Here is a 14,462-nt window from a genome sequence, read left to right as displayed (position 1 = left end):
AACTGACCAAAGGGACATTCCCTATCATATGGCATCATGCTCAGCAATAAAAGCTGGAGGAAGAAGAGAGAGGAAAAAGGGAATGATTCTGTTAGTTTTAAAGTTTGTCTTCCTATTAACCACTACACTTGATGAAGCCTGCTATCCTGTGGAGGTGAACACTGACCCTCCAAGAGGAAGTGGAGACTAAATTCCTGGTTTTGCTTTGTTTGCATGTGTAGCTTTTGCTTACCTGTTAAACTGTCTTTATCTTAACCCATTTGTTTTCTCATTTTTACCCTTCCCCATCCCACTGGCAGGGAGTAAGCAAATGGCTATAAGGGGCTGAGTTGCCAGCTGGAGTTATACCACAACAACAGCTTACCTTTATTGCATTATTTCCTTCACTTCCCAGAGTTTATAAGCACTAAACTAACTAATAATTACTATTTTATTTCTTCAAGGATAATACTTCTTATTCAGAATCATGAGAGTGATGGAGATCACTTTCTATGGTGACTGATAAGGCATGGAACCAGAGTCTCCATTCCCAAAGGACACTTGCAGCTACATTACATTTGATAGTAATTAGCTTTAACACACAATCTTGTCTTCCACTAAGTATCTATCTTATCTTAAGGTAATGAGTACTGACAGAAATCTCAGCTTATAAATAGAAGTAAGGTACCTTTGCATTCTGTTCTTATACTTTTAAGAGATCAGAATACTAATTCCTGTCAGCTGCAGACCTATTACATAATGTAATACATTAAAGTAATTTATGTTTTTCACTTACTTTTTTAAACAGCATGACAAATAGTTGTACTGCTACAGCATGTATTTACAAAATGGCCCTAGAGTTCAAAATAGCAAATTCTGCCACTGTTAAGTACAACTCTAAAGACTGCACACACCCTTGCTCTTAAATGTCATAGTACGCAACAAACACGCATGGAAAGAAAATGTAACCCTGCAATGCATTTTGCACAGAACCACTAAACAAAGCTGAAAATGCCCTGAGACAGTAGATACACAAGAGCCCCACCACAAAACTGATGTTCAGAACAAGTAGCTTTCTTCTCTTGAGCTTGCTTTCCCTCAACTCTTACTTTCTTTGGTCTGCACAAAGACAAATGACTCTCTCTCTTTCTCTTGTTTCTTGCCTGAACAGGAAAAGATAAATTCTCCTTCCTCTATTTCACCTTCTTTCCCTCTCCTGAATTTATCAGCTACTTGAATGGAATAGAGAAAAAGCACTTTGGTAAGGCTGCAAGAAAAACCCTTGTTGGCCTTCATGCCAATTTCTTCAGCAAGATTTCCATTGATCTGGAGTTTGAGGCCTAGGGGAAAGCACGGATGGGGTAGATTTAGATTGCAGACAACTCCATGCAGTTCCCAAATATATTACAGAACAAATTAATTTAAAAATTCATAATTTGCCCATGATTTGCAACAACTGAGGGAGAGAGCAGGTGAAGCGATATCCATCAATTACTGGCATCCAGTATGGTTAATGGTTCATAAATAAAGTAGTCTGGATTAAGTAACCCTACCTAGTTAAATACTCCACATAATTAAAGAATATAAGCAGCACATTTGTAATTTGAAAAAAGCTAAAGTTCAAAACAATGTAGAAAAGTATTTTTTGAGAAAGCTTTTCCAATGGACACTTCAGTAGCACTACTAAAATTAATGCATATTGGTAGAAAATGTACTACAAAAGAAGCTGGAGGACCTGGAATGATGCAAGTTAATTTTTTCACCTTGTAAAATAATTTAGTTTGCGATGACGGAGTCCTCTGTGAAAGTCTTCTTGGAAAAGAAGAAACTGAGCAAGAGAAAAGCACAGTGGCACATTTACAGTCTAAGAGAAACACCAGATTTTGAATCCTAACACATTATTTCTCTCTGTAAATACACTTCACATGGAAGGCAAAAACATCATCCAAAAAGGTAATTATTATGGGGTTTTGGGAGACAAGGACAGATAGACATAGTGCAGCTGTCAAGTCCCCCAGGCAGTTCACTGCACATGATTATTTAATAAAATTCAGAGAGGTTGCATTTATCATCACCCTCCTACTGTTCCTTGTTGGCTCCACTGTTCCCAGCAGAACAAAGCCTTTGTTATACTCTGAGCACAGTGATTTCAGCTGAGCTATTTATTCACTGTGACCTATTAGGGCTCACATGATCTACTTGCACACAAAAGGTCCCTAAGAAAGAGAGAGAAATGACCAGCTCTTTGGGTTGCTGGAAGAAAAAAACCCCAATGTATTTGTCAAAACTCTAATACTGTTAGCAGTCAAGTAGTTTCTAAACCACACTACCATAGAAAAAATTGTGTCTATGTAAAAGATATCTAAAATGGTCCAATCCACTTTTACATGCAGTAAGCCATGTGAGAAGATGATATTGGTGTATTTATTAGAGTATGTTTCCTTTTAGATGCACAAGTTTAGAAAATGCTAGTGAAAAAGGCTTAATGTATTACTCACTGAGATGTTGTAAGGAGTCTGCTGAATTCATTTTTGATATCCCCAAAATAAAACAAGGGAAAAATAAGATCTGCTGGCATAAAAACATAGCACCTTGTGTTTGCAGACTTCTGAAACTGCACGGTGCTAATAATGCTACAGGCTTATCAGGATAAATTCGCTGATCAGAAAATCTTTACAGTTTTAATCCAAAGTAAACTCAAAGCTGTAACAAAAATTAAGAAACCTTCTTTGACAGCGTCACTTGAGTAGTGACATGGTGTGCCTCATAATAGTGGTAGCTTGATATGTCCCACAAAACATCCTCAAAAGGAAAATATACAGACATATAGATATACAGAAAATATATGTATGTGTTATATGTACAACAGACAAAATAAATCTGTTCTCAGAGGCTGAATCAGCAGTTGACTGAGAGCACTGCAAAGTGGGGTGCCATCTGAATCTGACATGAATACAATTTGTTCAAAGCCATTCAACTTCTATTTAACACTTTCACTTAAAAGGAATATGAAAATAAGGGTGTTCTCAAAAAATGGGCTCTAATAATACTGAATTAAGAAAGCAGAAAATCTTGGTAACAAGAGTAGCATACAAAATTATTTTCAAAAAATTCATCATGTAAAAATCCACAAGATATATTTCAGTAAAGGAAAGTGGGTGGTAGTAAGCTGAGAAGAATTTAAAAAATGCAAAAGAAAGATGGAGAATAATCAGGTAAGCAGTAAGTCAACAGAGAAAGATCAGCAATTATTGTGCATCCCAAGTTGAATTAAGTAAAAAATGTGATTGGCTTTCAAAACCTGCAATGTTCATATTGCCATGAATTACTATGAGTGCCATCTGTACTGTATAATAAGTAATTTTCTACTCTAATGTTATCCATGGTATTGATAAAGCTTCTCCTGGATGAATATATCAAAGATTTTGCTGAAAATTTAGACATCGTCTAGAAAAGAGCAAATTGTAAAATCCTGGTCACTATTTTCCACTGGAGACACATTTTCCTGCAAGACCGACATTTTCCTATACATTAAGCTTGCAATGAAGGGAAAAAATTACTTGTAACACTCCATATCATCTGATAAGGCAGCAAGATGTCAATGACCCAAAGTCCTCAATTTCTAGTAACTGGTGGGGGAGAGGGAGGAGGAATTTACACTAGTCCGGAAATGGACTATTGAATACACAATTAAGACATCTAGATCTTGGGAATTTAACCCAATACAGAGTAACACATCACCCTCTCCTGCTTCCCCCAACATTACATACCATTTGTAAGTACTGCTTACTTACTGCATTAGAACTTTTTCCATAATAATAATTTCTGTAATAAATTTCCAAAGAAAAAATATGCAAATAACTTAAATAAACCCCATTAATATAGATAATTATGAGTTTCATATATTAAAAATTTAGTGTAATGTGAATAAAGTATTTCCAATTCACTAAAACAATCTAAATGTTTCCATAAGCTAATAAAAAGCACACCTGTATTCTTCCAAGAAGTGAATGTTCATTAGCTTCCTAATTAAAAGACCGATACATACAGCTGAACACTGAGAATTACTTTAACGTGCTCAAAACTGCTTATTCCAAGTTCAGTTTTTGATGTGAACTCCAGAAAATACTCAACATGGAAAACTAAATGTCAAAACACACAATTCAGTTGCAGGCATCTTACCTAGCATTCCTGACAGCTTGAGTGCTAGGCACAATCTCAGCAAGAGAATTGTGGTGAAAGCTACATGTTTTTCATAAATACCAGGTAACTGCATTGTCATTTTCACAAAACTCAGTTTTGCAAAAGTCATAAATTTTATGGGTTTGAAATGTTATCACCAGTACCGTATTTATACATGTTTTTTTGCCCTTATTCCTTCTCCATGTGCATACAGAAAGAAATCACTATCTCGCTTCTGTGCCTAGGAAGTTACCTTGATAAGAACTTCAGAAAAAAAAAAAAAATTAAAAATCCAAAATAACACACTTTCTATCCGTGTTTTTGTGAAACCTTATGAACAGCCAAGATTAAATGTGCATTTGCCAAAACCAGCAAAACGCAGCACATTTCTGGATTACCATTTACAGGGGTGTTTTTAAAGTCAAAACTTGATTTCAGCAGAATTAGAGATGACAAACACAAGGACACTGATCACTCATTAAGAAGAGTGGCTATCCTGCCTCTAATTGACGCATCCATGCCGTGTTACAGGGCAGCACTCACGGGACCACTGTGCAGCCCTCATGAGAAAGATTCAAACGTCACCTGAAAGACTTTAGGCACCACATTAACATTCCTTGATAGAGTGTATCTGATAAATCTTTTAGCATATCAAATTTGCCGTGTAGGCTGTGGATTTAACTGGCTGACTGCTATACTTTCTTTGGCCACACAGCGTACTCACTGACACACGAGAGATTTTATACAGCACAGGAGTTACTTATTCAAAGTGCCGTAAGCCTGCTAGCCTTCAGCACTGTGAGTTCTGTACGACAGGGTGTACCTGTGCTTGGTGAGCCATTAAGAGAAGCGCTTTAGGCAGCTGCCCGCCGCGGGAGCGCAGCGCAGCTCACGCCCGCTGGGGCGGATTGTGCCGCTGGGCGAGCGGGGCAGCGCGGTCCGGCCCCTCACTCCCCGGCCCGCCCCGGCCCCTCACGCCCGCCCCGCCCCGGCCCCTCACGCCCGCCCCGCCCCGCCCCGGCCCCTCACGCCCGCCCCGCCCCGCCCCGCCCCGCCCCGGCCCCTCACGCCCGGCGCGGCGCCGCCGCACTCACTTGATGACCGTGCCCTTGGCGCCCCCTGCCGTGGTGAGCATGACGCGCGAGGTGAGGCTCCCGCGCAGGTCCTCCTCGTCCAGGCCCAGCAGGGCCGCGCAGCGCTCCAGCGCCGCCTGGCTCCGCGCGCGCGGCGTGCAGCCCCCTGCGGACACACAGCGTCAGCGGCGGCCCTGCCTCACCGCCGAGCTCCTCGGTGCCCAGAGGCGGCTCTCAGAACCCAGGGAACCCCCTCGAACAAATGCCAAAATAGCACCTCGCCCAAAAACTACGCATGGAATTCTGTATTTCGAGAACACTGTCCAGGCTGCTTGTAGGTGCTAACCCCTACAAACTAACTCGAGTGACTTAAAACTTTTGAACTTAGATGCTCCTGAAGCCCTCCGGGCTCCCTCGCTATGCAGCAGAAGTGCCTGCTAGGGCAGACTCCTGGCACTTGGATTTTTCAGATAAGGCTCTGTGCTTGTCCCAGGCAAACAGCCGAGAGGTGCCCTCCCTGCTGCTCTGCACCTGCCTTGGCGCCAGGGCTCGGCCAGCAGAGAATTCCAACTGGAACACCACCCACTTCAGTAACATCTAGCACTTATTTACATGTATTTCCTGTTGCTTGCAGTAGAGCGGCAACAGAACTTTAGAGGGTCTCTGGTAAGAGACTGCCTGCAGCAGTTCAAACACGCACCTTGTGTGAAGACACACAAAGTGAGGGAAAAACAAAACATGTATTTGAAATTTAGAAGTCCAATACATTCATTTATATTTTACAAGTTCCTTTAATACATTTTATTTATAAATTTTATTTATAAATTTTATTTATTTTATTCCAGAAAAAAATGGGTCTGAATTTCAGTATTTAGAGGACATAAGTTTTCTGGTGATGTTCCTTTCTCTAAACCCTGACTTACCTTACCATCTGTGGTTCCCACTCTTATCATTCATTTCCTCATCAAACTCATATTTGCGCCTCTTTCACTGTTCAATCTTGTCAATGCCCAAGTCAGAACTCACAAAAGGCCCCAACAGGGAAGCTCTTTGGGAAGCTTACTAGTTTGAGCTACATTAAGCCACTACACATCTCTACACCTGCATCTTCCCAGATTCATTCTCATTAATCATGTTCATTTCTGTCATCTTCCTGAACATGGCAACAGCATGAACTGACACTTTGATCTCATTTGATCTACACAGTAGAGAGAGGAAAAAAATAAAAAACAAAAACAAAACAACCTACCTCTGTGCCAACCCTAAGCTACCCACTTTGAATTCAGCACTGGCCCTGATTTGACATATGGGACTAGAGCCCATCCATGATCTCTTCTGAACAGAATGTTTTGTACAGTACAGTGCTGATTCTGTACTTGGGGTCAGGAGCTAGTGAGGTTAGCACTCATTTAATTCATCATTCAGAACACTTTAAAATGTTCTTTGGTTGCTCTTCCAAATAACTTCACCAACAGCTATAAATACTTGAAGTAGGACTAGGAGGAATCAATTTCACTCAGTCTTGCAACTCAAGATAGACCTACATACTTATGTTTTCTACTCTAGTTGTATTTGTAGTACATTCAGACCCAGAGGAATCAGTCCTTCAGGAATACATGGACAGCAGGTCTCAGTTTAGAGAGGCTGACTTCTGTAGTAAGGTAATAAGGACAATTCCCGAATCATTAATTCTCCTTCATCAACCTTCATGTACATTCTGCAATTAGGTCCCAACTACACTTGTACTGCTTCATCTTGTGAGCAACGTTTTAAAATTAGGAAGTTATATTTTCCTAAGTTTTTGCTGAAACTTTTTTTTTTCACCTCTCAAAATACTACCATGATGTTATTTTTGGAAGCCAAAGGACATAATGCCTTTCCCTATAGATGGAGTTGCTAATTTCTTATGCCAAGATCTTTTTGTGATATTACAGAGAAGTTGGACTTTAAAGCTATCATTAAAATACAAAATGGCTCTTTTCTTTATATTAAACTTTTTCACTGAATAGGTTCTTGAACAATTTCAGTGAAACGTTATGTGCTTTCAGAGCATGTAAAGAAGTACAACTTTAAAACAAGCAAGTAAACTTGACTTCAAACTGGGGCGAATGAAGACTGAATTACACATGAACAGAAAGAAGCTTTCAAAAGCAGTAATTCACATGCAAAGGGAATGTCTCTAATCAAAAGGCATTTTCAGTATTTTTACAAAAAACAATGTCTATTTCATCTAACCTGAAGTACTCCCAGCTTCCTCAAAATCAATATTTCCAAGGTGAAGAACACCAGCCACTACTCTGAAAAGGTCAAGCTTTTCTTCATCATCCAGTCCAATCTTTTTCATGGCTGTGCACATTCTGTTGAAATCTCCATGATCATCTAACAGTGGGTCCTTCAAGGAACCTTCTTTAAGATACTACAAAACAAGAAAAAACAAAAATTTTATATAAGTGCTTTAAAGTAAATGCAACCAAATATTTCCAGTCAAGAATAAGTAATAACAAAAAGCATACAAAGCATGCCAAACTAAGTAGAGATTCGAGTTCTTCATACAATATAGGCTTCACAAGAACCTTTATTTATTTTAAATTGTTGATACTTGGAAGCATGATATTCAAACTTAAATTTCACAGCAAACTTCGCAGAAGCTAGAGAGAATGTGAATGCTAAGGACAGAGGAATATGAGATAGTGAGCAGGGGAAAGGAAGACTTTGGCTAAGGGAGTTATTGGAGCATGTAATACAAAGGAATCCTTCTAGCCCCTAGCAGCTGGAAGAAGATGGAGGTCCTTGCAATAGGATGACAGAAGGACAGGAGTACAGGACAAATCAGAACCAGGAGAGTTATCCCTATTCCAAACAGGCTTATTTAGAGAAATGTACTAGTTAACTTCTTAGTGTAATTAGGAAAAAGAAAAGTTGTTTGCAGTGGTCTATGGCTTAGAAGAATACTAGCTATGTTCTGAAATACTAATTTAACATTTTGCTGATTTTTGAAATTTAAATACATTGAAAGCTCTTTTAGCTGTAAACCAGTTTAAATAGTAGAAAGTAACACATCTGCATGCAATCAAGAAACTACATGAACATGCACAGACTGAGCTACATTTTTACACGTTTTTAAATGTTTTCATTAAAAAGAATAATTAACTAAATAAAAGCCTTGCTAATGTCAAATAAGCTAACATGATTTTTATCAAAACAAAACACCACATGCATCTGAAAAATTCACTTCACACAACATGTAGGCACATCAATAACATTAAACTACATGTTAATTAGGTAAAATGATCACCTCATCTTCCTGATAAGGAAAACACAAAAATAATTGAAGTATTAATTGACTATCCCAGCTACTTTTATTCAAAAAGCAATCTTAATATTTTTTATAAAATGACAGCAAATACTAAACTTCCAATTTAAAAACCTAAAAAGGCAATATATTTCCTGTTTAAGTAGCTGTAATAGGTTTAAATATAATTTAACTTTGATCCTCTATTGAGCCTTCAAATAGATACAGCACTTACATATAAGTATTATGGTATCATATGTTCTGCTAGTTCATGTCATATATATTTTCAGAACTATTCTCTGTTTTAATTTAGACAAACATTTATTTCAAATCAAGTCTTCTCTTATTTCAAGTCCATCAGAAGACAAGTTTTATGACAACACCCACCTGTAAATCACATCAATAACAGAAAATTACACAGGTTCATCTTCCAGAAGAAAAAATAAGGGAATGTTGATACTCAATGCCTACTCACTACAATTCTTTATGAAAGACAAATTGGGTAAACTGAGGCAAAATTCCCCAATGCTAGCCTATATGCTTGACAAGAATGAAGTATGTATCAGCTTCCTACCTCACAGTGATGTCAATTAAGTATTTTTGTATCTGGCTCTTCACCATCCCTGATTTTAAAAAACAGCCTACATTTAACAACAGAAGTCAGGACTGTATGCTCAGTGTTACAAAAATAGAACCACAAGAAATCCAGGGGCAGACTTGACAATGTTGACTTGGGGAAAGGAACTATCTATACAGTCTCTTGTAGTTGAGCACAAGCTTCAAGACCAAGTTATGAAAGACACAGCATGGCCACTTGGTGGAATGAGGCTCTAAAGTTGTTGTTATATTTTTGTCAGATATATATGTAGCTTACCCTCCTACTGAATCACAAATATGGATTTGATTAATATTTGAAATACCTTCCAGCTACACAAATGTGAATTTCATACTTTGAGTAGATGAAAATTTTATTATAGAACAGAGTAGAAGTTCAATTAAGTGTTTTAACAACTTCCAATTCATATATACTATTAATCCAGAACAAATTCTTTAGTATCCTCATGTGAACAGCTCAAAGGTTTAAGTGCTACAAATTCTGACAATTCCAGTTCTAAAAAATGTAAACGGAGATGGAGCAAGAAGGTATAAATGTTTTGAAGCTTCAGATATTCATCCAGGAAATTCCATGCTCTGGCATAACTAGCAGTTGATAGCAAGGGGAAAACAAAAACTTTTAAAGTGCACTGAGGAGGTGAATATAGACATGGCTAGAAGTGAGGTTGCGCTCTTGATTTACAGAACAGTTTGGAGCATCATTTCAAAACTGCAGGTAGTAAAAATGTCTCCATGCAAAATATTGCTTCTGACCTATTCCTACCAGTAAAGATTTTTAAAAAGAAAATCACAAAAGTATTAGATTTTTGTTTTCCACAGAAGACAAGCAGCATCATTAAGCATTATGTTATTATAAGAATGAAGAGGAAACCATTTTATATACACTGTTCCATTTGGGATTTTATGATGCATGTTAAAATGTATTTCTAGGACTGAACTCCAAAGCAGAGTTCTGAATACAGCAGCTTTGAGAGTACCCTCTTCAACCTATAAAGATGTGTAAAATGAACATTTCATTCCACACTATAAAACTGTAATCACTTTCAACTCTATCTCCATTACTTAGCAATATAAACTAACTAAAGATAAAAACATACCTCAGGACTCTTGCGATTTTGCAAAATCTGCTTGTCTGTTTCTTTGTTAGCAAAGAATCTGGTACAGCCTCGATTTAAATACTGTAACAATAAATAAGTGGAAATGCATAGTTAAAGATAGAAGTAAGGAAAACATATGCTTTTATTTAAGACTTTCCCTACACGGCTGGATTTGACCATTTGATACAGACAACATGGTAAGTGTTCATAATTAATTCTGTGGAAATGTATTTATTTTCATCTACAAAATTAAAGAACTGCAACAGTACCAAACTTCTACTGAAAGTTTCTTGATTTTGATAACTAAAATACTTTTTGACACAATGGCATATTCATTAAACCACACAATATTTTCTTACTTTTACTATTCAAGGAGTCCAGGATTACAGAAAAGACAACCAAAATTAGGAATCAAAAGAATTAATTTTCTGGCCTAAGTGTAATATGAAACTACTATTTTTTCCTCACCAAATATTTCTATAGGTAGTAGGCGATATAGTGTATTAAAAAGCCTGAAGAATATTTAAAGTTTACAGCATGGTCTAAGCAGAAGCCTTATTTCAAACCTGGCTTCTGATATCCACCTCATGTTGTATAGCAATCTCAGATTTACAGTTCAGTAAATCAGACTGAATTTAGATTTAAATAATTACTGTTGCTTTCAGCAAAATGGGATCGTCAGCTTTTTCTTTTGTTCATCTGAATGTAAGAACTCTGTCCAAAAGCTTGGACAGAACCCTTTGTCTGAAGGAAGTGAACTGATTCTTTACTCTTTGATTGAACAAAAATGTTTTCTAATAGGTGAACACAGACAATTCTACTCTCTGATTAAAATTTACATGCGAAATTCCAAAATCCCAAAATATTCTTCAAAGCATTTCTAACAGCAGAAGAAAACTTGGTGACGAATTTAATATTAAAACAAAGTGACAACTGTTCAAAGATAGGTTGGTTATTAACAAAGTACTGAAGTTTTCTTTATCAACCAGTAAGAATGCAAAGCACAGCGTATTTTAAACACAGTATATCCCTGTATTGCAGTATTAGTAACACAATCCCAGAAACTGGTGATGAGAAGTGAGAAAGGTCATACTTTTCAAAAAGAGAGCGTGGAAATTTATCTGACAGGTTGAGAATGTGAACCAGCATGGTATTAAATGATAACCTACATAAAAGACATTTAATCACAAGATAATGGCTTTCATTTGTAAGCTAAAACCTTGAGTAAATTTATATTTAATAAATTAGGGAGAAATTATGTTTTTAAACAGTCTCAGGTTATCATACAGTACATCTAAATATCATTGTACTTGGGGTTTGGTTTGTATGGTTTGCTTGACTTTTTTTTTAGTGAGGTGCAACACACTGTCGTAACTTCAGTGACACAAACATAAGGCAATTTGAATTCTCTTCCTGAAATTTAGATGGGAAAGAAGTTCAGCTTCTCAACCCCATCTGCTGTTCTCCAGGTACAGAATTAGTCCAGGTACAGATTTATTGTGCAGCTTTACTTTCACAGCCATGTAATTCAGACTAAGGCACAAAGACCTACAAGGTTCAGCACGATTTCCTCATGACCTTGAATTTCTGAAAACTTCTGCAGGGCAACCTAAAGCACGAGCTCCCAGGACTGCACACTTTCATGTGGGTTGTGCTGGAGAATGGGTGTGTAAGAAACCTGCAGAACTGCAGGGCTATTTGCATAATCCTTGGCCAGGTAAATTCTTGCTTCCCTAGGGAGCCTGTAGGGGAAGGATGAACTAATAGAGAGGTCATGGCCATCAGTGCTGCTGCAATCCAGAGGACAGGTCAGGCAGGTGCAGTGAATGCAGTGTCTTGGTTCACATGCCCAGAGCAATGTGTCCCTATGCCATGATGGCCAAATGGATGGGGAGCAGATTCCAGGGGATCACTTAAATCAAAGGGAAGTAATCCCAAGAATTAAAGAGAATTAGTTATCCTTTTTCTTTTAATAATGTTTTGCTTCTTTGAAAAAGAAGGGAAAAAAACCAATAAATTTGAGATGGTCCTATTTCCAGCAAAGAGTACTTTAAAGAAACCAGGTTTGAGTCTAAGAACTCAAGCTGGTCCTAATTTGCACTTTGACTTGATAAGCCATAAGGCTCAAGACAAGGGGAACAATAGAGCCAATGTAAAACTGTGACTTAAGGGATGAGCTTTTCTAAATAACCAGTTTTATAGTTTGAGGTTTCTTATTAATATCTTTCTGATTAAAAAAATAGTACTGATAGGAAAATACTGATCAATCATCAAACTTTGCCTTGTGTAATATCAGTCTATTATCAAAAGCTTGAAAGATGACATTTCTATGAATTCTGAACCAGACATGCAGTCAACAAAACGTGGTAAAAAAAAGTGACACAAGTGTGCTTAGTCAGAACCATTTTATGATGGAAACTGAAGTAGCAAACAAGAACAAAGAACAGAAAAATCGTCTTGACAAAAGAAATACAAAATTAGGAGGAAAATTATCTTTTACAGTTTGTTTTCCTAAAAATCTCCCATAAAGTAGTACTTGATGGAAATTCAGTGCAATATGGGTAATAAACTTTAAGAATATTTATATTCATTTACAACTTACAAAGATGAAAATTATTCTAAGGTATTTTTTGTTTGGTTTTTAATTAAAGATAGCCTACTTTAAGGGAGAGAAAAAACACCATGTTAAATTTGTTTAATTTAACGTGCTGAGTGGACGTTTCACATGCAAGGAACTCAGAATTCAAATACTAACTTATGGTAAAGCAATAAAATCCTTGATAGAAATTAAGTGCCTGCTATAGTCTTAGTAGAAGTCAGGAAAAAAGTCATATGTGATAAGGCTGGTGTAACTACAAACTCTTTATACATGAAATATGCAAGAAAATGTCCTTTGTAAAAGAACTCAGGCTGTTAAATACTGTCCTGCATCAGCTTGATTTTAAGGTTTTAAGTCTGACCCTGACATGTACAACCTTGGGTACTCTCATGAGCAGAATTCTTGATTTTAAAAAAAATCCCCAAGAGTGGGTAGGCAGCATATTCTAGAAATAAAATCTATTAACTTCAAGACATAAATTTTAACGGAAAAGTGGCTGCACAATAAAAACATGTACTTGAAAAACTGTTCAACATTTTGGCTTGAAAACATACAAGAGAATACTGCATGGAATAACTGCAAAGTAAAAAAGAAAGTTTTGACAACTAGCTCCACATTTTACAAATATAAATGGTGTTAGGTGTTCTTAAGTATTGTGTTTGTTGGGTGTTTCAAAAGAAAAACTTTCCTTCTAGGTAATGGAAGAAGTTCTTCCTTAATAAGCATCAGAACATCAAGTTTCCATCACACAGGTGAGGACAAATAGACAAAATAGAAAAAGAAACAACTGAAATATTTAAATAAATAATGTAAGATCTATGAAGATCCCTAGGAATGCCTTAAGAAAGTAAGGAGACTTGTCCTAGAATACTGTCATGGGTTTTAGAGAGCAAGATCATCTTGGTACTACAGTACAAATGTACAATGCACACGATGTGGAAGTGCAGCTCTGTGCCCATTTCCTGGCTCATCCATAAGGAGAGACTGACTTGCCCAAGCCAAGAGGCAGCAGCCTGGTGACCAGTGCACCTTCCCCACAGCGAGTGCACTGATTTAGGTCTCACCTGTGCAACCTCCCCTTTGCATAAAACAGGTAGGACATTTACATATTTAAAGTTTCTAGCCCTCTGCTGAATTTTGATAGAACTGAGTACAAAAGAGAAAGCAACAGATAAGCACAGTCCAAGTTTTATTTAGAAATCCAAGTAGGAAAGTCAACCAACAAAGAAAACAGTCAGCACAATAACTTCATTCTTTGCAGTGCTTCTCATCTTGTTTAAGATCAAGGAAGTCTAAAGAGATGACAGTCATTTAGTTTGTGTTCTTGTAATTCCACATTGTTGTACTACAAAACCCTTCAAAACCCAAGAGATTTGGTCTGCATATTTTAGGAATACATAAAATTCCACTTCTGTGATGTTCCAAGCCAAATATAAGTCAAGGTATGGTGAGAGACAGAAACAAATTATAGAAACACAAGCAAAGAACTAACTGGTATTTACCAGGAGATTTGATTTGCACTGAAGTTTACATCTCTGGAAGAGCCCATAACAACATTACTAACAGCTGGATATGCAACAGTACATTTTCTGGGAAAGCACAAGTTCCTCAATTTTAAGACAGAG

The 14,462-nt window shown here is 37.3% G+C and overlaps 1 protein-coding gene across 7 annotated transcripts in view; it reads right to left on the bottom strand.

Moving 5' to 3' along the window:
• The window catches only part of MYO6 (myosin VI), a 100,829-nt gene that overhangs the window by 37,263 nt on the left and 49,104 nt on the right, over positions 1-14,462 (bottom strand). For all 7 annotated transcript variants that reach the window (XR_012054935.1, XM_030267471.4, XM_030267476.4 and 4 more), the window contains 3 exons: positions 10,239-10,319; positions 7,470-7,650; positions 5,256-5,400 (listed from right to left, as the gene is read on the bottom strand). Coding sequence is in view for 6 of the 7 variants with exons in the window: in XM_030267471.4 (XP_030123331.1) it covers positions 5,256-5,400; positions 7,470-7,650; positions 10,239-10,319 (407 nt within the window). In the remaining variant the exon portion in view is untranslated. The remainder of the gene's footprint in view (positions 1-5,255; positions 5,401-7,469; positions 7,651-10,238; positions 10,320-14,462) is intronic.

Source organism: Taeniopygia guttata, chromosome 3, assembly GCF_048771995.1.
Source record: "Taeniopygia guttata chromosome 3, bTaeGut7.mat, whole genome shotgun sequence".
NCBI classification, from domain to species: domain Eukaryota; kingdom Metazoa; phylum Chordata; class Aves; order Passeriformes; family Estrildidae; genus Taeniopygia; species Taeniopygia guttata.
This window is presented reverse-complemented; position numbering and strand designations above follow the sequence as displayed.